This window comes from Pteropus medius, unplaced genomic scaffold, assembly GCF_902729225.1.
Source record: "Pteropus medius unplaced genomic scaffold, Ma_sr-lr_union100, whole genome shotgun sequence".
Taxonomy (NCBI): domain Eukaryota; kingdom Metazoa; phylum Chordata; class Mammalia; order Chiroptera; family Pteropodidae; genus Pteropus; species Pteropus medius.
Window position 1 is genome coordinate 4,376,369 of NW_024352785.1, and position 24,768 is coordinate 4,401,136.

A 24,768-nucleotide genomic window follows, 5' to 3' on the forward strand; every position below is an offset into this window, starting at 1 on the left:
CTAAGTGAGGTTCTTTATACAGAAGAAATATAATTCTGGGTGTTGTTTTTGAAAATTAATTTGCAGTCTAACAGTATTTTATTTGCCCATTTGCTTGTCTATCTCTCCCAGGAGGCCGGAAGCTCCATGGGGTAGGATCTCTATTTTGTTCAGTTTTTTTTTTTTTGACCTGTCACTTATCATGGTGACTGGAACATAGCAAGAAGCTCAACTGATACTTCTTGAATAAATGAATAAAATATATGATAAAAATTAAGGAGACAGTTTTTGTTTCCTCTTTGAAAAATGACTTGCCAAGCAAAATTTTCACTAGGCCCAGCATGGCAGGCCTTGAAAACCTGGGCCTCATGTGCAGGCTATGCTGGTTCCTTCTCAATGGGCAGCAGTCTCTCAGTCTCCTGAGCCACCGTGGTCCACCCTTGTTTTTACTTTGTGAAGTCAGGTGCTTAGGTGTTCTGAGATCTAATCTGAACTCTGTTAAGAAACTGCTATTACCTTTTCTATTTCTAAATTTGAAAAATAATATGATCCTGCAACCTAATTCTTTCATATAATTACTTAAGCCAAATCAAAGTTCCAAGGAGATTATTTACTGCAAAGCAATGATGCTCCAGGGTGCCTTCAGGCAAACTCCAACAAAACATTCCATGGCATTTGGGGAACACTAAGCCTTCTCCTTCCCTTTTACTTTTTTTTAAACAAAAACAAAAACAATTTCACTACACTTCAATCCCATAACAGAAGTGAGCAAAACAAGCAGCTATTTGCAGCCTCCCTTAAAAGGTTCTAGGGAGATGTCGACTTTCCTGAAGAAACTAACCAGTAAGTCCCAGCCTAGACACTGACTGGCTGTCTGACTTGGCAAATCTTTACTCTCTCTGTTCAGAAGGAAGAACTGAGACCTGCTGGTCTCTAGGTTTCTTCTTCCTCTATAAGTTTGACTAATTTAATGCATCTTTACTATTAAAAAAAAAAAATGGATTCTATTGTTTTTTTTAGAATGGCTGTCTGAGTCTCAGGGGTCTAGATTTTCTTTGTAAGATCTTAGCATGTAAATTTATATCCATGGCTAGGATACTACAAACCAGGTGGTTCATATCATGGTTAAACATCAGATACAAGATTCTGAAGCAGGTATGTAAACATGAATAAAAACGATAATAATAATAGTTGACATTTATTGAGTACTTCCAGTGTCCATGACTTTGGGCTAAGTGTTTTATTGCTATATCTTATTTAATCGCATAACAACTCGATGGGGTAAATATCTCCATTTTTCAGACGGTGAAACCGAGGCTTTTAGAGATTAAGTTGTCCAAAGTCTCACAGACAGTAAAGTGATAGAAGCAGAATTTGAAAACTACTTATGCTCACCAGTTAAACCTCTGCCATTAAGCTCTATGCCAATGTTTTCTTGGTTTAATATATAAACGCAGGAAAGGCCTTTCGGTCACCACTACATAGCAGTTCAGGTGAATAGGGTTAGAAGAAGAGATGGGAACACTTGGCTAAAATGAGGTTGAGTGCTAACCTCTGAATTTCAGCTGATGTGTTTTTCCCTGTTTCAATTACCAGGAATAATCAGGAGAGGGTTGTAAAATGTGTTTTAAAGTACTCCTATGTGAAAATCACCTGGAGAAACTGTTTTATCAGCAAAAGGAACAAGACTGATACTTCAAGCGAAGGACCTAAGTTCAGATTTTAGAGCCTGAGCCACTCCCTCTGTTCATTTTTCATCTTCCCTTTCTTTTGGAGACCATGGCATTGTGGGCTATTCATGTAATGGTTACATTGCGCACAAACTAGGATTTCACGATCTGATACAATCAGACCACTCTTGCCTTATTAGAAGAGAATGTCTTGTTTTTATCATTATTTTCTTTGATAAGGCATAAATATTCAGTCTGAGATTTTGGCTATGGGCAATGTGGAAACAGCTGTGTGTACATTGCGGGGGAGGGGGCAGTCCCGGCAGGTACACACTTTGTTTCATGGCTGGATTGCTACCAAAACAGTCCTGGACACAGAGCCCCACAAATTATTTTCCCTTAAACTGATTTTTCCAGTTAGTTCTGTATATTAGTTACAGAGTCCTATATTATTTTTCCCCATAGGGCTTTCCTGCTTATGGTTCCCAAACAAGCTGATAAAAACTCCATTTTCTCCACAGAAATATTTAGGTTGTTGAGGCTTTCTCTTACCATAATTACTTCCTGAAAAATGCAGTGGTCAATTTTTCCCGAGTATTTTTACATTGCATCGGGCACACAAAAGTTGGCTCCTGGTATTTCAAGGTTGTAAAGCAGATTCCTGCCTTTAAAGAGCTGACTGGTTTCTATTAGTTGCTTTCTGTATTGGCTTCTCATTGATTTGATTAAATGAAATTTCTCTAGCATTTAAATGAGGAACTTGTGTAAAAACAAAGATTTCCTACAACCTCGAGAAATAATTTCTTATTTAAAAAATCATCTATTTCACTCCTCAGCTAAGTACTTCAGGAATTGGGGCGGGTGAGGAGAAAGGTCTTGGCAATGGCAGTTTGATGAGAAATGAAGTAATTTGATTATTTCCAGGGTGTGGATCAATAATAGTCAGCCTCTGCAGAGACCCCTGGCCTGAAGGCAGCGGGGATAATCAATAGGATCACACAGAGGCGCTCTCCTCCCCCAGCAGCCTCTCTGATCTTTTCTGGGCGGACTCTTCACGCCTGTGTAATTCTAATTTATGTCAACTAGAAATCAAAGAAATTCCAAGGGGCTTTGGTCATAGGACATTGGGGTGGACCTTTCAAAATCTATTTATGTCTTTTCCTTAAGTAACATGGCTCCGTGGCCCTCCTGGAGCCTCTGCCGGCCAGGGAGGGGCAGCTACCTGCTCCGGAGGAAGGCAGAGGAGGGGAGTTAGGTAAACGGAGGTGTACTTTCTTGGTCCTGTCTACAACACTGCAGGGACATAAGAACTAATAAGCATTTTAAGCAAAATGCTTTGCCAAGAGTGGCTCCCTCAATAACGCTCTTTAATGATACCCCAGACGCTGGCATTTTCAAATCAAATGAACAGTGTATAAAATTAGTTCTGCATGAAGTTAAAAAAAAAAAGTAAGTGAAAGGGAGCTTTTAAAAGCTTCAGCATTTCTCCATCCAACTGCTTTTCACAAGGGTTTGGCATATTGCTACATTTATGATGTTATTCGCTGCTCATAACTCAGGCCCTCTGTCTCCAAACTTCTGTATTAACACATACTGCGGAGGTTTCCACCAAGACATTTTATCACCGAGGTTTCCCAAACCAGCCAGGCCGCCTCTGGCGAGGTCTGGTTTCTCAGCCGATGCCATGCCACCGGGCTCCCTCCCTTTTCATCAACCCTGTTACCCCAAATATTTTTCATTAACCTTGAACACTGCATTTCCATTTGCCCTACAGCTTTTCCATTAATTTTTTTTTTTTTTTTTTGCCTTGTTCAGTTTTGTTCTCCATCCAAATGGCCTTGTAAGAAATGGGGAAAATATCACATTAGAAGAAATACATCTATACAGAATCTAGAATTCACTAAAGTTGTGAAAATGATTTCCACGACCAAAGCCACTATTTATAATTGCGGAAAGCAGAGTAAACATATTGCTCTTATTAGAGAGTCCCCTTGATTGTACAAGTAGTTTTAACTAAATCACCAAGTAAATGTGTGTTAAGTTGATAGGTGATTTCGGGTCAACTCTAATTCCCAAGGTCAAGTAAGCCTTTGAACAGTCTTTAAGAATATAAGTTCACCCCAATTCATCAAAGCCGTCTCACACAGCGTTTTCTTCTCTTGGTTCTTACAATGCACTAAAGTTTAGGAGATTAAGCGGCTTCAGCTTCAAAACCCAAAGTAATGCCTCTAACATGCTTATCCATCCAGCAATCAGAAAAGCTACTCGAACAGGGGCTTCTTAATGCACTTCCTAATTTTACAAGTGCGCAGGGGAATGCTGCATCTGTCAAATGGCTGGAGGACTCCTCCCTAGGAGTCACCAGTGTTACAGCCAAACAAATTTACTGCAGTTCCACTTAGACACTGTCTGATAATCTAAGTACATGTTGCTTTCATCTGCAAAGAATACATTTAATGTTTCTCATTTGTTCTTTGTTTACCTAATGAGAGAAAGAGATGGAGGAAAAATACTTTTTCCCACGAAAAATACAATGCATTTAGTTATTGTTACAATTCCTTAAAAGCTCAAGTGAGGAAAAAATCATAAGTTTGGTAAGGTATAGTTTTCAAATTAACTATAAGTGGCCCCAAATGAAACTGACCACACGTGAAAGAAAACATAACTAGACTTCAATATTTCTCAGAACCATAGGATCACAGAACACAGGCCCTGGGACACACAGATGTCACAAACCCCATCTCTCCCCAGTGCAAGAATCTCACTGACAAGGGGTTAATGGCAGATCATTAAGATTATCTTGCCTACTTCTTTGGCTCCAGTTGGTGTGCAGAAAGGGGAAAGAGAACTCAATGAGTTATAAGAGGTTAGCAGACTTGGTTAAGGTACAGGGAGAAGAACGCGAGGCCCAAATTAATTTTGTTCTTTAATTCTTTGTTGGCGTAGATGAGCACATTGAGATAGATAGTGAATCTTTGTCTCCACATTCTAATCATAATTCCTGCCTGTTTCTATTCTTATTTTTCTTATTACTTTCTTTTTGTTTCCCTACCTATTTAAATGGTCTTATCTCCAACTCACCCTTTTCTCCCATTACAAATCTTTCTTCATCCCTATGCCTGGGTTAGTAAATCAATCCAAAATACAGCATGTCCCACGCAGGCATAAGTTTTCCTTCATAAAGAGTGTAGAAAATATAATTACTGGAATCTTTATACAGAAAATAATATTAATTTTAAATTTAAGTGAGCAAAAAGTAAAAGGGCAAAATCTCTGAATTTTTTCCTCTTTTTAATTTCCTTTAAAAATGAGTAGCAAGCAATACATTTTTTGTCTTATTTGGAAATTCAAATATAAAATCACAGGCTTATATGATATCGATGATAATAATAATCAGTAACACTGAGCATTTTATATGACTAACATTATTCTAAAAGCTTGGTATGCGTTCACTCATTTAAATGCTCACAACGATTCTACTATAGATATGTACTATATAATCCTCATTTTACAAATGAGGAAACAGAGGCACTGAGGAGTTAAGTAACTGCCTATGATGACACAACTAAGTACAGAGGCCAGATTTAAAACCAAATTCTGGCTCCAAAGTCCATGCCTTCGACCACTGACCTCTTTTCTTTGCTACCTAAATCTTCCTTGGAATCTTGATAAAATTTTTAAACCTAGAGATGGATAGAATACAAATTTTGAAAGCTGAATAGCTACTTACTCTAGATTTCCATCCAACTAAACTAACCAGCAGGTTTTTTATATGCAAGCCTTTACCTGCAGTTTGTGTGTGGTTTGGAAACTCCTTCCATCCTCACAGAACCTCTCGTGCTTGGCTCAGAGCTGCCTTAAGCCTGAGGGAGCCAGGCAGCAACACTGGGCCCAGGATCCCCTAGTCTGGGTTGCAAGCTATGGTCAGACGCATGGCGCTAGAGCCATCCAGTCTCAGAGTAGCTCTCAGGTTGGAGAAAGGAATCAGAGGCCACCTGAGAGAAAGGGCTAAAACTTTCAGGGATACCACCGAACAGAACAGCCTCCCCATCTCATTTGGAACTAACGTGTATTTGGGTAGAAAAGGATCCATTTCTTGAATTAGCAAATTGATGGTCAGCAATAAGTCTGGAATAATCTCCTGTACAAGGTGGAATATACATTTTTACAATTCATCTTTTTAGGTGGAGTTGATCTCAACAAATCTAAAGAGTATAGACTAGAAATATGGTGATTACCAAGAATGATGGTAGATACATCCATCCATTCTGACGCATACCTTTTTGGTGTCCTTGGTAAGGTAGTACTTGAAGGAGCAGTTCCTTCTGGCAGAAGCTGAGGAGCGTTGCTGTCATCATTAAATATTTCTAAAAAACTCTGCCTACTATGGACCTTTGAACATGTTTTAAAAGAATTTCATTTTAAAAGGTTAGCGGTAGTGTTAGGTTAGTAGGTAGTGAAGTCTGAGGGAGACTTGCAACCCTGGGTCTCAGTGCTGTTGTTCAGTAACAAAGTCAGTCAGCTTTCTAGGCTGGGCTGACAATATATAATACAATTTCTCTAATCATAACTTAACTGGCAAAGGCCTAAGTAGAAGGGGAGATTTTAAAGCACTTGGAGAAAAGAACTAGGTCAATTAACAAAAATGACAAAGCACACAAAGGATTTGGGCCACTCTTCTATTTGCCCCCAAATTTGCTGCATTTAGAAAATGCATGTCCTTCGAGAGGGCGTATATATTTAGTTTCACTCTCTTTTGCTAGAAATGTCCCTAATCACCATTTGCAAAAGTAGCACACATGTGTAAATTATTATCAGATGCCAGCATTTTCTGAGCAAGTATCTGAGGTGGATACCCTCCAAGGAGGCAGTCCTTGTACCTAGCGATGCCCCGAGGGTGTGTCATAGTACTGGACACAGACTCTGAAGACCTGGTGTAACATCTGTGACAAGTGGCCTTGGGCCAGTGCCTGGTCTTTCAGAGCCTCCATTTTCTCCCCTTCACAGTACAGATATTATTTTTTAGGTTTGTTATAGGCAAAACTTAGAAGTAACAAAGGGGAAAGCACTTCTCTAGTGCCTGGTGATCAATACAGGTTTTTGTCTTCTTTCTTCTCAGTTTTCAAAGGGCTCCGTATAAAATATGGTACAGTTTTCTAAACTCATGCCCATGTCTCTGGGCCAGCTCCACAGACTTTCAGTGGGACCCCTGGGACCGTATCTCACCGTGTGCTAAAAGTGATATCTTAAGTGTGGGAAGAGCTAACTTCCCATGTAATATCCCCACACTGGCCCTTTCTTGCTCCCAAATGCCCAGAATACATAGGTGTTGAGCAATGAAATCACACAGTTCAAACTACGAAAAACAAAACAATTTGGTACTGTTCTTTTCACCTTACTGTTGCAGGAAATTTGGAACCCAGAACAGAATTTTGCTGTTTGACCCTGCACACTGCGGCATGCCATACAAACATAAACTGTTCCATGGACTCATGGATAGGAGGCTGAAATCTAAGCTGACTGTGAGTGTGATTTCTTTTTCATTTTTAAACAGAGAAATGCAAAAATCATCTCAGGTTAGTTTTAAAAACCAGACATCTTACAATGTATAGCAGTAACAGTACACGTATATATGTGTATTCACACATACATAATAGGGAGAGAGAAAGAATACGATACCAAGCTATTAACTCCACTGATATGTAGAAAACAAATTCAAAAGATAACTCTTACTTTATCGCATCTCATCAGCCCCAGATATCTCAGAGACTTGCTGCTCTGCGCAATCAACGTGGCTCCTTGATCTGTGATTTCTTTACACCAGCCAACATCCACGGTCTCTATTGTCATGCTATATCGCCCAATGGCTATCAGTGCTGCAAGGAGGGACAGAGAGAAAGCAAGCAAGCATAAATGTTAGCAGTGTAAGGAATCTCTACTTTATTAGGACGCTTTCTCTCATTTCCTCACTAAATTTGTTCCCGAAATGTTGTGTGTAAATGAATGTTTATAAACTAAATTAAATTTGAAATGCTTTAGGAAAGCTTAGCCTATGACAAACCCTACTGCACAGTGAATAATCCCTCCATGATTTCACTTTCATTGGAACACAACCTTTTATCAGTTTTACTCATTGCAAGGTTACCTGTACTCTCGAATAATCATATCTGCAGAAGGAATAAATTAAAATAAATGACACATATAATGTTATGGAAATTTCAAGTAGTAACTAAACTTTACCCAAGATAATGTTAATAATTTTTTTTTTAAAGAAAAACCCATGGAAACAACATTTTGAGGTGCATTGTACTGCATATGAATTTCTTTACCGATTGGCATAACTTTTTCAATCTGTTCATGATCTGCAAAATATAAGAGTATATAACATTTTTCACATTAGTCTTCTTGGTACTCTTAGGAATTAAGAGTACATTATACAGAGCAGTTGAATTTGATTGGTGCCATGCTAGAGTGCAGTAAAAGGAATGCATTTGTTATGGTGAATTCCTCGACCTATCAGAAGTCTTCCTTCTATTAACATATAAAATGAAACTTGTCATCTGAAAACTATGACAGTATCTCTAGTCTTTTTGACTGTTTAGCATTGTACCACTACTAAAGTGCAGACACTTATCCCATAATCTTTGATGTGCACTACTTATCACTGCTCCATAACTCATCACCCTGTCAGAGCAACCAGTCAGTGAATGTGGCTCTTTGCTATGGACTTCCGATTTGACAGACGTGCACAACTCTACATCTGAGGAACAAAAAAACAGATTTCAATAACTCCAGCCAGAATAAGTTAGGTGCATTGGATTGTAAATGAAACCCTGAAAACAATGCCACACATATTAAAAAGGAAGAAGAAACTGTTTGCTAATTATTACCTCATTCTAAGATGTGATGAATTGCTTTCAGTGACATTAAGGACAGATATTTCTCAATTGACCAGATTGATATGAGCAGAGTGAATTATTCATGTAATAAGTGTCAACTCAAAGTCTACGGCCATGCTATCCTGAACAAGCCCAATCCCGTCTGATCTCAGAAGCTAAGCAGGGTCGGGCCTGGTTAGTACTTGGATGGGAGACCACCTAGGAAGACCAGGTGCCGTAGGAGTGAAAAATGAAAAATAAGGGATTGTAAACTGAGGAGGTCCTTGCAATCTGTGAGGGCAACCAAGGGTTGCCTCGCCTAAAAAGAAAAAAAAAAGTGTTAACTCTTACAGCTCACAGAAAAGTACCCTTGTCAAAATCTCTTTGCTAATTACCTCAGTGATCTTTTATTTACTAGAAAACTTGTGCCCATTCATTCAAGTATCAAAGCTGGATATTTAAAGCTCATAAAAACAATAATTATGATTCCAATGTTTTCCAGTGAAAATGCTATAAAGGAAAAAAAAATTCCTGTAACTTCCTGCCACCAATCTGCAGATGTTCTCAACTTTGCACATGTTATTTTGGCACTTAGTTTTCTAAGGACATGGAGCAGTGCAAGGGTGTCTGCCAAAGGTTTGCTGAATGGTCTAGGTGATATTTTTGTGTAGAAGAAGCAATATCCTAGGTTAATCCCATTGGTGTCCCTGACCTAAGAAAATTGTTTTTATCTCTGGTAGTCTCATAACTTTCATTGGTTACGATGTCCTGAGGATCTCCTATGATAAATGAAATAGAAGATACATAAAAGAAATGCCTTTCAATACAAAGTGCTCAGGCTATGATTTCAAAAGATGACAAAGCACAAGTTGTAGGATGGCCCCAGGTCAGTAGATTGTATATTTTATTGAGGTCTGAGGCTAGAACATGAAAGTCCTGCACTAGTCAGAAAAAGGTAAATCAAATGATGAGTTTTCAGAAGCTGCTTTACGAGCAAATGAAGAGCCAATAGCTATGGATTCTAGGGATTAAAAACCACTGATGTTTGCTATTTTTTCTTTCTTATCTACATTAAAATAAACAGTAAATAAGATAACTGAAGATTAATCAGGGTATTCAGGTTTTGTTTTGACATAGTTCTATTTACTGAAGTAATAAGAATTAAACTTTATTATTGTTTAACTCATTCATTTATTCATAAAACACTTCACGAGCACTCACGCTCCAATACTTATTGATCATCCATGTGCTAGGCACTGGGCTAAGAATTTTAGGTGCATTATCTCATTTAATCATCACAGAAACCTTATGAAGTCTTATTGTTGTCTCCATTTTAAAGATCAGGAAACCGAATTGCAGAAAGATTGAATGACTTTCCTAGCATAACAAGATAGTAAGCAGGGGAGTGGATAATAAACTGAGAGCTGGTTCTCAGCCCTGGGTGCACATCAGATCTACTAAAACGGAATCGTGGGGCCAGGCACCTGGCAATTCTAATACGCTGCACTACCTGTGAGTGGAACTGTGGGGTTACACATGGGGCCTGTGCTGAGTATGAGGGATAGATCCACAGAGCTCAGAGGCCAGTTGACCGGGTGTGGGGGTGCGAGGGTCAGGTGGAAATGGGAAATAACAAGCAAGAGTCACAATACAATGCTCATCCCACATGTTTTCCCATTCTTAACTGCTCGCTTTTTAGATCTCATGTCGAAGGTCATCTCAGAACCGATCATCCTATCATTTATTGCTATTGAAAATGTTATTATTTGTTTATTTTTTTGTGGCCCACCTCCCCCATTAGAATGACGGCTCCTGTCCACTGCTGTATGCCCAGCATCTAGCATGTGTGTAGTATAGAGTTTGTTCTTACAAATATTAGTTGAAAACACCAATAACTACACGTTTAGGTCTATTACAAAGGCATGTCAAGGCGGCATGGGATCCCTTCGCTCATCTGCGGAGGAGAGATATAATGGAAGCCCTCATGGAAGAGCTAAGCTAGGTCTTGAGGGATGAGTAAGGATTCTCTAGAAAAACAAAGGAGGGAAGGCAAGTATGTCCGACTAAGGAAAAGCATGTGTGAGAGTAGCGATGTGAAAGCACAGGGGAGCTGCAGGTCATTGAAATAAAAACAAGTACAAGGAAGTGGCAATATTTATTCCAGAAATATTTATTTAATGATTAGTAGCACTGATCACTGGAAGAATAATATTTAGATGGGTGAGAGCACCAGGGAGTCTTTCTGATGAATTTTTAATTCCTCCAATAGCCTGCAAGAACAATACCCATTTTAGAGGTAAGAAAACTGAGGTTAAATATCTCATCAAGACCCCATCCCTAATAAATGGCAGAATCAGGGTGCAAACTGAGGTAGTCTGGTTGGTTCCAAAGCCAGTGCTCATTCTATCAATAGCAGCAGCACCAAGGGCAGCAGAGGAGCTTGTGTGTGTTCAGGATGTATTTCCCTTTAACACAATCAGGAATGAAACATTACAGCTTATGGACAGCCAAGTATTTACCCTGTGACTGTAAAATAGGGGTCCAATAGAATCTTTAAATTCCAAAATATATACTAAGTAACTTATCTCTCTGTGACTATAGCCTACCTTTGGGTATTTTTTCATTGTTGTTCATGAGCTACCTGTGAAAACTGTAGTATGGTATAGTCTCAAATTCATTTCCCACCTCACAATATAGTAGATGTGTGACCTCAGGATGACATTGAGCGTTTTTGAGTCTTGGCTTCATTGCCTGAATAATGGGGATATTGACTCTATGTCCTGCCTACTTCACAGTGTTGGTCTGAGGCTCAAATGAGATAATACATGTAAGGGACTTTGCACTAAACAAATGTCATCATTTATTTGGTATTTCCTCAAAGGGTTCTACAGTGGTGCAGTTGATATAAAATTAAAAAAACTTGAAAGGGTTTTAAAAAATAAAAGGCTCTGGGCAAATGAGAGCATTAAATAAGTACTTAGTCATTATGCCACTGCTAGAGTTCTTAAACTGTCTACTCTCCATCGGTGATCATGAACCTATAGACTGCACCTGCGATGATTGGGCTGCAAATGTATGTATGATTACCACCTTCATCAGGGGCTGTTGACACGTTACAATGATATTTATTGAGCCTTGAAAAGGGACAAATTATGCAAGACTAATTCCTAACCCCTGTGCAATTTTAATATACTTTTTAATGTGCTAAGTGCAACTAATAAAGTTGAGTTTTAAGAAGTGACACAAATTAAAAGCTGTAATTCAGTCACTTATATGATGATCAAGGATCTACATTAACCCACTAAAAGGCATTTCCATAAGCATACAGAGTGACTGAAATACACAAGCACTTAATTCTGTACTCATTTTTTTTATTATTATTTATGCCTACGGCACCTGGTTTTCCTAGGTGGCCTCCCATCCAAGTACTAATCAGGCCCGACCCTGCTTAGCTTCCGAGATCAGACCAGATTGGGCTTGTTCAGGGTGGCATGGCCATAGACCATGGACCGTGGCTCTACTGGGGCGCAAACCCAGGACCTTCTGCGTGTAAAGCAGATGTGCTAACCGCTACACTATAGAACCATGTCCTGAAATTCCATTTCTATGTACTTAATTCTGACTAACAAATACAATTTCTAGGAATCTACCTTGAAAATATACTACTAATTACACAAAATTACATACATATGAGTTTATTCATCGGAGCATTGATTGTAATTGCAAAATAATGGAAACAGCCTTAATGCCCATACATAGGAGAATAGTTAAATAAACTATGCTACGCTCTCACTATGCTATGCAGCTAAAAAAAAAAAAAAAAAAAAAAATGGGGGAAGATCACAAGGAACTTCTAAATCATTCAGTGAAGAAAGCAAACTGCAAAAGAGGTTATATGATATGCTACCACCAAATAAAAGGGAATACAATAAAAAACATGAATCTGTTTATTTGTAAAAAAGAAATATAAGAAAGATAAATTAGAAGCTACGGAGAATAACTATAGGGGGCTGGTGAGAAAGGAGAAGAAAAAAGAGAGCATGTAATTTGGGGGGGGAGTATGCGGAAGGACGGACACTTCTTGAATTCTCTTTGGCTATATTTAGCTTTGACTATCTGAACCATAGTAATGTTTTACATATTCTCCCAAATAAAAAAAAAAAATAAACTGTGGGGGAACCTGAAGTGAAATACGAACAGTAACAAATGACCTTAATTGTACTACAAATGAACAGGATAAACCTGCCAAATGATATAATCACACTGGATGCGAATTAGGTGGCTTTCAAATATTTGATTTGGATTGGATATTGTAGGGTGAAAACTAAAAAGAACTGCCAGCAAATACTGTACTCCAGTTAGTAAATCTATTTCTCACAGGGATATTAGTTAGCAATTTAGTAACTACATTGTGTGTAATCTAGGATTGTAAATACTGAGAGCCAGTCTGTTCACTGTTAGAGAAAGAAGTTACAAATAAAAAAAAAAAAAAAAAAAAAGGGAGAGGCTTATGATGAGCCTTGTGCTACTGAACTGGAATCAGAGGCACTAAAATGAACTCATAATTTTTATACCCACAGATAGACAGATATAGAAATGACTAAGTAATGTGATGTATGTGCATGTGTGGTTTAGTATACATATATATTTTCCTAGCTTTTTCTGCTGAGAGGGACTAGATGCAATGACACCCCAGTAACAATGATCTACTAGACCCCAGATCTTGGTTTCTAAATATCATTCTCCAATTAAAGGGATCAGGGCTCCTCAGAGAAATGGTTGATTCCAGGTTTGGAGCAGGAAAAAATACAAGATGAATCTGAAACATCTTGTGATCTCAGAAAAAAAAGAAGTGCTTAAAAAGGAATAAGGGAATGTCAAAAGGACAAAGGCTCTAATCAGAAGGAGCTACAGCTGGAACAATTTGAACATCAAATAATGGTAGTATTGGATTATAATTCAGAAAATGGAAAAACCATCCTCAAGTCCATATTGGTATAAATAAATAATCAGATAAATAAATAGCCAAAAAAGGGCAGCTCTTCCTTACAGAAGAATTCCAATTAATAAGTGAATACGAAATGAGAAAAAGGCAGAAAACAGCAGGCAAAAATCACGGAAATAACTGTTGCAGGCAAGATCTATCAATGCATGCTAAAATCTGTGGGTGAAAGTTTGAGGAAAAACAGAATATAGGCATGCTACCAAAGATATTGATCAATTTTCAAAAATCATAACTTCACAGTGGAAAGACCCACCAGGCACCACCTTACCCAGACAGTCAAGGTTAACATTACCAGTAACAATGCGTAAAGATATCATTTACCACCTGACCACTTCTGCAGTATTCTTGCCAAAATGACTAATCTCAATTTACTCATAAGAAAACATCACAAAAACCCGAATTAAGAAACATTCTACAAGATAATTCACCAGTACTCATCAAAAGGGTCAAGGTAACAGGATATAAGAAAAGAATGTGGCGGTGTCACAGATTGGAGGAGTCTAAAGAGACATGACAACTAAATACAAAGTGCGATCCTAGACTGGATCCTGGAACAAACAAGGAAATTAGGAAAAAACTGGTGAGAGTCAAGTAAGATTTGTAGTTTAGTTAATCTTATCCTTTCAGTGTTAATTTCTTAGTTTGATAATTGTTCTATGGTTATATAAGTTGTAATATAATTAGAGGAAGTTGACTATATCCCTACTATTTTTGCAACTTTTCAGTAATTCTAAAATTATTTCAAAACAAAGAGAAAAGCATGGATAAGCTAATAATAGATAGTGACTGAACCAAGTGAAAGCAGGTATTATTTTCACACTGAAAAATCTGATATAAAAATGTTAGAACTAAAAATACATTTTTTCTTCATAGGAGGAAGATTAGTCACATGAGTGCATTAACAAGTGACCCGCGTGTGTCATTTCGTCCTTTCCAGTTCTATCTTCTGCTATGGATCTATGCATCTGTAATAAAAGCAGAAGAAATGCCCTAGTGCTTGAAAGAATTAGGGTTAAAATTTAATAGTAGGATTAAAATCTTTCATGTAATACTTGGATAAAAGCCATATACAAAGCAATTTCTTGGCACAGATACAAAGAGATAAATGAAAAGTGCTCTTTGTGGAAACCACAGAAGCTCCAAAAACAAAGAACTGACACTTTCGGAGACATTTGTTCTGTGATGGTCCCTGTGAGGGCTCCCTCCTTCCCGCAGGGACTGTAGCAGTGGTTCCTAGCCCTAGCAGTTCAGGAGAATCACAGGTGCCTAGTAAAAGTACGGATGCCCGAGTCCCACCTCTGGAGATTCTGATTCAGGAGAAGCTGTAAAAGTGTCTGTGATCCCCACGTGCAGCCAGAGCTGGGAACCACTGGAACAGAATAACCTACAACTCTGGCAAAGTCAGTCAACTGAAAACAAAAGAACTCATATTTAAGAATATAAATAGCTTACGTGTTCTGATATTGTAAAATAGCCTTGTCTCTCAAATGGTAGTCAATTCTTATATATAAACCAATACTTCTTAATCCCCTTATTTCTAATTTATATCCCTTCCTCCCATTTTATACATTATTATATTCCTCCTAGCATTATATAGTAAACCCAAAGTGACTACACTCTATAATAATTTTCCAGATTGTCCTTTTTTTCTAAGTATTTCTTTTACTTTATTGCACTTATTTGTACTTCTAATGCAACACTTATCAGAATTTGTTTCATATTAGAAAAACACGCCTGTCTTCCCACTAGACTGTCAAGTCTTCAAAGCGGTGAATGTGAAGAATGCTTTCTAAGGACCCCGGAATCTCTGAAAAGCGACTTCCACTCATTTTTTTTTTTTATGGTTTTGATGACTTTTTTGTAAGCATAACATACATGCAGAAAATTGCACGAATACGAAGGGTACTACTTGATGGATTTTGACAAAGTTAACACAGCTGTGCAACAGTATCCAGATTGAAAAACAAAGAAAACCAGCATCCCTAAAGCCCTCTCATCTCCCACTCTAGTCACTATTGTTCCCCCAAAAGGATAACCACTATCTTGACTTCCAATCACACAGATTACTATTCTTGTTCTTGAACTTCATATAAATAGAGTCAATATCCAACACTGTTATTTCTGGTTTTTTAGCTATCCATTATGTTTGTGAGATTCATCTATATTGTTATGTGTACCGGCAGTCCGTTCATTCTAAATGCTGTATAGTATTCCATTCTACAGTAGGTGGACATTTGGGCTCTCCCACTTTTTGACTACTATGTAAACGCTGCTATAAACATTAGCATACCTGTCTTTGTATGGGTGTAGGTTTTCATTTCACTTGGATGAATACCCAGGAATGGGACTTCTGGGTAGTATGGCAAGTGTATGTTTAACTTCATAAGGAACTGTCAAAATGTTTTTCCAAGTGGCTGTACCATTTTACATTCTCATCAGTTACGTATAAAGGTTCCAGTGTCTCCACATCCTTCCCGATACTTGGTAATGTCTGTCTCTTTGATTATAGCCATTCTATTGGGTGTGAAGTAGTACCTCATTGTGGGTTTTAATTTCCACTTTCTTAAGGACTAATGATGTTGTAAATCTTTTCATGGTGTCATAGATTGTGCATTGCCTCTATCCTTGCAAGGACTCAGTTAAGTTAATCTGTTTAAGTTATACTGGTGAAGAAGAAAGGCACATAAATAATTTTTCTAACATTAGACAATAGCAAAGAATAGCTTTCTAGACAACAGATAATTTTTCATGTAATCTAAATGAAAGTACCAGTCAAATAAACTTAGTCTATCCTTTGGAAACATGAAAAGTTAAAGTTTCTTAAAATAACAAAGTAAATTCAGAGGGAAAAAGGTTATAGAAAACTTTCAAAAATGCTCATATATTTGTGGAAATTTCGAAGACTGTAGAGTCTGCTTTATTTAGGAACTCTAAATCTCTGAAAAATCAAGTGAAAAATAAAACACAATACAAAAATTGTCCAACTATGGTAGATAATGTTAGAGTGAAAACTTTAAATTGTGCTAGAATTTTCAAGATGCTGCATGTAGGGGCATTCATTTTACACAACTCTGCTTACTGCATTCAGAATAGCAACACACAAGTACTGTCTGACTCACAAAGGGAGCAAGTTGGCTGTGGCCCTTGACTTTTTGGGGAAGAGGCTCACCTGACCTATACATCCTGAAATGGAAATGCAGCATTATTTTATAGGCTGCATCTGCTTTCCTTCCTATGAGATAAATAAGTTGATGGAAAGGCAAAAGTTCAAGTGACGGATTCTTTTTAAAAGGTTTAATTCATCAGGAGCAAGGATAAATATTTTCTCTCCTTTATCCTTTCCTAATTATTTTTTTATTTTAATAGAGAAAAGACATCTGATTGGGTAGATAGAAACTATTTCTGAATATATGACTTCCAAAAATGTAATGAACAAGGGGGCGTATTTAGAATTAACCTTCACTTGACAGAAATCTAATCCACTGCTCTGGTTTTCAGTGGTGCTGTGTTTGGTGGTGACCAATTCTTTGAGTGGAATGTTAGGTTCCCCTGACAATCCCCTTAATAAAGTTTAGAATTCAAAATGAGGAGGGAAAAAAAGTCTTACCGCTCTAACATTAGCTGAGAACCTAAAGTCCCTGGTTCAATGATTCTTTTTCATTCCAGCCTGCATAAATACATATATTACTTATTAAAGAATTACGTATCCTTTTCAAAATCCTGACATATTAGATTTCCTCACTTTATGAGAAGTGAATTCTGGAATTAAATATGTTGGTTCATGGATATGGAAAGGTACATTAGTGTCTCTCATATATCTGCCTTGTCCACCTTTCTGAACTGAAATTTCTAGACCACCATAAAGATAGAGCATGTTTCAAGGAAGCGTCAGTTACAACCATTTATCTGACCCAGTGTGCAGCAGAGTACAATTTGATTTCAAAGCCTACCACTTAAGAAAACACCAAGGTTGGTGACAACATATGTTGTTGTCAGACTGTCCAATAAACGTTGTAAAAGTATCTTGATACTGAAAGGAAAGAAAACAAGAAGAGGGAAGAACACGTGGAGATACCAGTAGAATAAATATATTATCTCTTCTTTCTTTCAACAAATACTAACTGAGCACCTTTATGTACCACAGAATGTTTTAAGAGCTGGGAATAAAAAGATCAAATCCCTGCCCTCATGGAACTTCTATTACGAATACAAATAAATAGTTAGAATATGTAATTTTTTTGGGTGGCAATAATGCTTTGGAGGAAAAAAAAAAAAAAAGGAGGAACCAGAGGTGGGAATGTTGCAATTTTAATTAAGGTGGACAAGAAGGCCTAACAGAAAATGCGACGTTTGAACAAAGATCTGAAGGGGCAAATATATAAGGGGAAAGCGTTCTGTGCAGAGAGAACGTAGTGCCAAGACCGGGAGGTAGGAGGTTGCTGGCTTGTTCTGAAGGAGCAAAGGAACGAGATGGCAAGTAGTGGATTTGTAATCAGGAGATTAGGTGAAAGGTGATCTCACACGTCAATTTAACCACACTGGATGGGAGTCCATTGGAGATTTTGAGGTAGAAGACTGATATGATCTAATTTAAATTTTTAAAAGACTTCTTGGCTTCTGGGTTGAGAATAGGCTGTAACGAGGCAAGAACAAAAGCAGGGAGATCAATATGGAAGCCACTGCAATGATCCAAACAAGCGATAGTGGCTTTGTACAGGGCCGTATAATAGAGATGGAGAGAAGGAGCTGAATTATGGATAGATTTTAAAGACAGGAACAACAGTACTTGCTGATAAACTGGTTGTGGAGCAAGAGAAAAAGAAGAGTCAAAGGATATCAAGAGAGAAGAAATCTTCTTTTGGTACTTAGCTTTGAAAGAAATTTCCTACATGGGATTTTACATGGCTGTTCTTGTGTCCTTGGGTGTCTAAGTGTCCTTGTACTTAAGAATATATTGGTTTCTTCTATTGGATATAAATTCCACTGAGAGGGGCAAAGACCACCTTTTTTCATCTTTATATCATCATTGTGTAGCATAGAGCCTTTATTTGTTAGTATTCAATATATATTTATTTAAATATGTGCATCTTAGATATCACGATTATAAGCACTTTGTGAAAAAGTACTCAGAAAGAGGTCCTTTTTGTATTCTCTAGAGTTCACATCATTCTTTTATTCTAACATATGTATTGAATAGCAACAGTATGTTAGTAACTGTGATGACTGAAGGTATCTTTGGATATAATAAATATGTATTTTTCCTTATATGTTTTTTGATTTAAAAATTTCAACACTAGGCATGTTTTATTTTTATAAAGGATTAAAAAGACATTTTTTAAAAAGATGCTACCGGACAGATCACTTAATTATACCAGAGAAAAATGAAGAACTTGACATTTCCTGCAATGTGGTTTCTGTCTAACCTAGTGCTTCTCTAGGCAAACACAAACATTTACAGTTGCCAAAATTCAATACCCAAAATCATTTGAAATCATGGAAAAAGCAGCACAAGCTTTTTGCAAACTAAATCTAAACATGCAGAAAGTTGAGCTGTTATTCCTCTCTAACTGTAACCAGAGCAGTTGTAACTATGGGGCTATTGTCTGGAGCACAGATTTAGATACTGGCAATAATTTTTGGTTATGGACATTTCTGCCATAAGAAGAGCAAAGGCAATAAAAACATTAAAATAAAAATATTTCAGTTATAGATTTTTAAAGTTTAGTGGAAAACCAGATTAAAATTTAGAGAACACTAAGGTTTCTATATTCTTTTTGTTTTTGAGGGAGAAGGGAAAGTCCCAGTTCTGGGTTCTCTCACCTCAAAGCTTGAACCATGCACAAGGGTGTAAGTGCTCAGCTGTGCACACAGACACAGACATGGCATATAAACACACTTTTTATTCCTAGGCCCTAACCTACAGGCAGACTTACGTTGAAGCTAATAAAGGTTAAACTTCAGGGTCCATCATTTACATGGACCTTTACAAGGGCCTGGGTCCTAGAAAAGTACTCACAAGGTAATGTATTTTTATAAAATTTGTAAAAGTAAGATACTTTTATTTATTTTTTTCTTAAAGAGAGACAACAAATTATATAAATCCTGAATTTGTCCCTGACCCAACCCAGAATATTCTGATTCAGTGGCTTTGGAGGTGGATAACAGGAGGCTGTATCTCTCCTCCCTTCCTCCTTTCCTTCCTTCCTTGCTTCCTTTTCTTTTCTTTTCTTTTAATGTCACCAAGTGATTTTGATACACAGCCAGGTTTAAAAATCACTGACAAAAAACTGCAGACTGATCAGTTTAATGAGTCTCTGACATCTAGGTAGTATTTCTTTCTGGAGCTTTGCCATTATTGATTGGGATATAAACCATATAACACTATGTAGTTTGGAAAAAGCAGACAATTGGCAACAGTCACTTCCACACAGCAGGGATGAATCACATAACCCTCTGTGCTGAGTAATTAGCTATCCATTTGTACATACTGGCGGGAGTGATATAGTTCTTTTCAACGAGGAAGGAAGGGAATTTGGACATAACATTAACAGTTGTTAATTCCAAGCAAATAGAGTAAATTGGATTTATTAAAAAGAGTATGTGTGTGGATTTTTTTCCCCTAAGAGTTAATGCAATTTGTCTAAAAAACGGCTGAACCCAAAGACCTCTCACAGTATCTAATAAACTTTTACTTATAGGCAGAACATTTCTTGGGTTGGAGAATGACAAATAATTTACTAAGCTTTTTCTAAAAGATAGCTAAAGGTGTTTCACCTATATCTAGCTGATGAATTAGCTTTAGCTAATAATCAGTGTCATGAGACAGGGAAGAAGCAGCCTGTAATTACTTTGAAAGGAATGAAGGAACAGATCTGATAAAGAAACTAAATCTGCTAATTCCTCCAGGGGCATACTGAGTGGGACAGAAGCCGCCTTTATTGCAAGTTTAAAGTAAGGCAAAGACAGGAGACATCAGTAGTTTTTACCTCCCCAGCATCCTTTCCTACTTTCTGGTAACAAACCCTCAATTTTCCTTGCCATAAGTACGGAAAGACTAATCAAAGGTTCCTGCCCTTCCTCAGGCTGTAGGTGGGCATGTGACCCAAACCGGACTAAGCATACTCTGACAGATATCTGAATTCTGCTTGGAATGACTTAAGAAAACAAACAAACAAACAAACAGCTTATGACAACTCATCCTGGTGGAGGTTCCCCAAAGAGACTCATTATTCCCAGCTACCTAGAGATTCCATGTTCTCGTCTTTCCCAAGGCCTACCATATTTAGTTTTGATTTTGATTCTGGGAGTTAACCCATTTTCTTCCAATAATTTCTTTGCTTTTCTTCTTGGCTTTGTTTCTCTTAAAGAAGCCTCCGTTGGTTTCTGTTACTTGCAACCAAAGAATCTTAACTGAAAACTATGCGCATGACAACTCAGCACATGACAACTTAATTATTTTCTATGATAACGTGAAAACTCAAAGGAATTGTCAACAATGCCCAGATGAAAGAGTCACACCAACAGAAAATATGAATATAGCTCAGTTAACAAACATTTTTTTGCTGGTAGATATTATTGAAATATCTATACTCAATACTTTAGCAATCAATTTAAAATAATTTTATTCTGTTCCCTGATGTCTTTTAAAATTTTTCAAGCAATGACTCTATTGATTGTGTGAAAATGGCACAACTTATTTATAAAAATTAAATCAATAAAGTACAAGAAAGCTTTAAAATTATCCCAAATCTCACCATCCAGAAATAGTATCACTAACATTTGGTAAGCATTCTTACAGCACCTTCTGCACAGAGACAGAGCAAAAGAAAGATAAAAGTAATTTCAGAAATCTTATATATAATTATACATGCTTTTAAAAAGTATTTCATTTGCTCTTGAGTTTAACCAAAATAAAGAAATTGATTTGAAACTAAAAGAATCGTTGATCTTCAGTTAAATATTTCTTCACCATAAAAGATAATAATTCTTAAAAGAGTTTACATAAATTAAGAGAAGATTTTATGAAAACCTTTAAGAATTAAAAAAATTCTACACTTTAACCTCAGACAGAATCTACCGACTCTCTTCCAGGAGAAATGAGAAAACTGGCAGGCATTTCTTCCTTTTCCTTCCTCCTCTCATATTTGTTAGCGATATTATTATTTTTACATTGTTGGGTTTTAGTGTTTTCATCTGCTTTTGTAACCACAATTCTCATGGTTGTTTTGCTCTGGTCCTGTATTAAATGGGTTAAAAGCATGAGTTTCTTCACAATTTTTTTTTCATGCCTGAGATCTTTTTTTCAATTCATTTCTTAGGTGGCTAGATACCATCTTCAAGTAGATTTTTATTTTTTTTAAAGAATTTCAACATATATTCCTTAAGTTCTTGGATGCTTGAGAAAGACTGTTAATCTTATGTTTAAGAAACAATGTGGCTAAGTATTAAATTTTAGGGTCATCCTTTTTACCTTCAGAGCTGTATAAACATTTCAGTTTTGCCACTGAGAAACATTAAGTCCAACCTGATTTCTTTCCCTTTATGTGTTGCTTTTTAATGTCTGGAACACATGATTCTTCCTTTATCTCTTAGGATCAATATCTTTATTAGGACATGTCTTGATTTTTCTGTAGTGATTTATCTTCCTAGAATTTGGCAGACCCTTTTGATTTCTGTAGATTAAAAACTCTTTGGAAACAGGGCCTATGTGTTTCATTCTTGTTCCGATGGCCTCACTTCTCCCCACCTCTACCCCCTGCAAATGATGCACTCAAATAAAATATTAAGCATAGATGTCCTAAATGATCCTATGTTCCTTTCAAGTCTTTCTTTGATTGCAGTTGGTTATCTGTGGGGCATATGGAGAGATGAATAATGAGCTAAAGCTATCTGCAGGAACTACTTGGCAATCTGTCCAGTACTCCCCACAAATCTGTTATTTCCTTTATCCTGATACACTTGTCCTCCCAGATTTCTGTGTTCGAGATGTTACGTATTGCTAATAACAAAACCGTTTGGGTCATTTTGTGTTGTATTCTGGCACATTCTACTTCTCTCTTTCACCCACTTCTCTCCTCATTCTGAAGCTGGAGGTAGACAGTTGAGATAGTGCACCCACGTGGTTTCCATTTTGGTGACCTCTTCCCCAATATTTTTGGAATGTGAAACGGGGACTCTATATGGACATTCCGCCTCTTCAGGGGCATGGAGATTCATGGCGCCAATCAAAGAAATGCTGGATGTGCATTTCTGAATAGGCATTCCTATTTCGTGTTAACCAGTGGTATCCTCCAATAATTTTTTAAAGAATTAATGAAGTTAGAGTCAACAACATTGAAAAATAACAAATTATGTAGAGAATTCTTGAGGTGTTGGCTAAATGGACTAATATTTATTGTAGGATTACCACACTCCAAATAACAAAGAGGATAAAAAGATGAATAAAAGAAAGTCCTTGATCTTGCTTTCAGTGTAGTTAGGCAGAATAAATAAAATAGAAGATATTTGGGTGGTGAACATACAATGTAATATATGGATAATGTATTATAGAATTGTACACTTGAAACCTATATAATTTTATTAACCAATGTCACTCCGATAAATTTAATAAAATTGGAAAAAATAGTTGGGCAGTGTATAAAATCCTAGTTTGAAAACCGGTTCTCCTTAGTTGTGAAGGCATTGCTTCATTGTCTTTCAGCTTCCTATACTTCTTCCCCCCTACCCAGTTTTATTGAGATACTTGACATAGAACATTGTGTAAGCTTAAGGTATACCATGTGTTGACCTGATACACTTATATATTGCAAAATGATTACCACCTATATTGCTTTTAAGAGATTTGGAGCCATTCTTACTTCTGATCTGTAACATGGATCCTGTCTTCTTTCTTGGGTAACTTTTAGAATTTCTTTTTCATTCTTGGAAATCTAAAATTTCCTGATGATATACTTTCATGTAGGTCAGTTTTTCATACATGGTGCTGGGCACTTGGTGGACACATGGTGCTGGGCATTCAATCTTTCACAGAAGCCTATTCTTTTTCAATGATGCTCTTCTTATTTCAGAGAATAGTACTTAGGGTTTTTGATATTTTCCTCTGCTATCTGCAGTGCCTCTGTCTCCTCTTAGCCTCATTTTTCAGTTTGTTTTTATCTCTCTCTTTGATGTTGTTAGGTTTTCTCAAATGTCTCTTTTCTCAAATGGTCACTTAAAGATCGTGGACCATAGCATTCGGTGTTTCTAGAGTATCCAATGCCTCTGAGAGCTGAGCCTTGCAGGGGTTCTGCTGGCCAACAAGCATACCTGTCATGGAGGGAGTCCTTCTCTGAAAGCACTTAGGTTATGAGTTCCTCTGCTTTGTTAAGACAGCACTCTTTCTTCTGATTTCTAAAAACGTGTTGACATCTCTCATCCTTTCTTAACTCGTTTCCTATTCTCTTGTCCTTAAAAAATCCCTTTAAATGTCATTTTAGCAAGATTTTAGGAGGGAGAGAAGATTAAATGCATGTGGTCTATCAGCCATTTCGACTGGTAAGAAAGAGCATGGGAAATCTCTGGTCTTTTCCAATTGTTCCAGTTTTAGGTATTCATTAAAAATTGCTTCCTTTGGGCTTGAATAAAATATATAATTAAAAGAAAGGTCAGTGTCTTTAAATGTGTATGTGTTACATACTCAGTCTGTTAAAAGCAAAATCAAAGGCAGAGTTAAAGCAGGACAACTTGGCATTAAGGGTGAGCAGTATATCCTGGAAAATGTAAGTAAACCTAATAATTAAATAATAATATTATTTTAGTTATTCCTGGTTCCTCTACTATTACTCTGCTCTATATTTTATATTACTCTGCTCTAAACTTAGGTTAATCCATAGGGGTGAATACATTATTTAAAAATCTGTTAGGATTTAAAAACTGTTAACTATTTTATCAACTGAAATACTGTATTTACCATTAAGGAAAATAATATTATACTTGAAAATTCTCCATATATTCTCAAGGAGCAGTTTCTACAATTTGAATTTTTCTGTCAAACATATTTGAAACACTTTTTCTGATTTCACCAATACCTTAATATACTAAATATTTTTATTTCAAGATGTTTAAAAACAAACACGTAAACATTTGGCATTTTATGCAAAAGGATATTTTTAGTAATGAGGCTATTTTTGCTAAGATAAGTGTATTAATACGACTTGATTTAGTGTGTCTTTTAGTAAGAGAATTCAACTCAGTTTAA

The 24,768-nt window shown here is 36.9% G+C and overlaps 1 protein-coding gene and 2 pseudogenes across 1 annotated transcript in view; 1 reads left to right on the forward strand and 2 right to left on the reverse strand.

Moving 5' to 3' along the window:
• FBXL17 (F-box and leucine rich repeat protein 17) overlaps positions 1-24,768 on the reverse strand; it is a 439,190-nt gene that overhangs the window by 15,120 nt on the left and 399,302 nt on the right. The window contains exon 8 of the mRNA XM_039848409.1: positions 7,383-7,525. Coding sequence (XP_039704343.1) covers positions 7,383-7,525 — 143 coding nt within the window. The remainder of the gene's footprint in view (positions 1-7,382; positions 7,526-24,768) is intronic.
• LOC120591086 (uncharacterized) lies at positions 8,653-8,771 on the forward strand (annotated as a pseudogene).
• On the reverse strand, positions 11,912-12,030 carry LOC120591080 (uncharacterized; annotated as a pseudogene).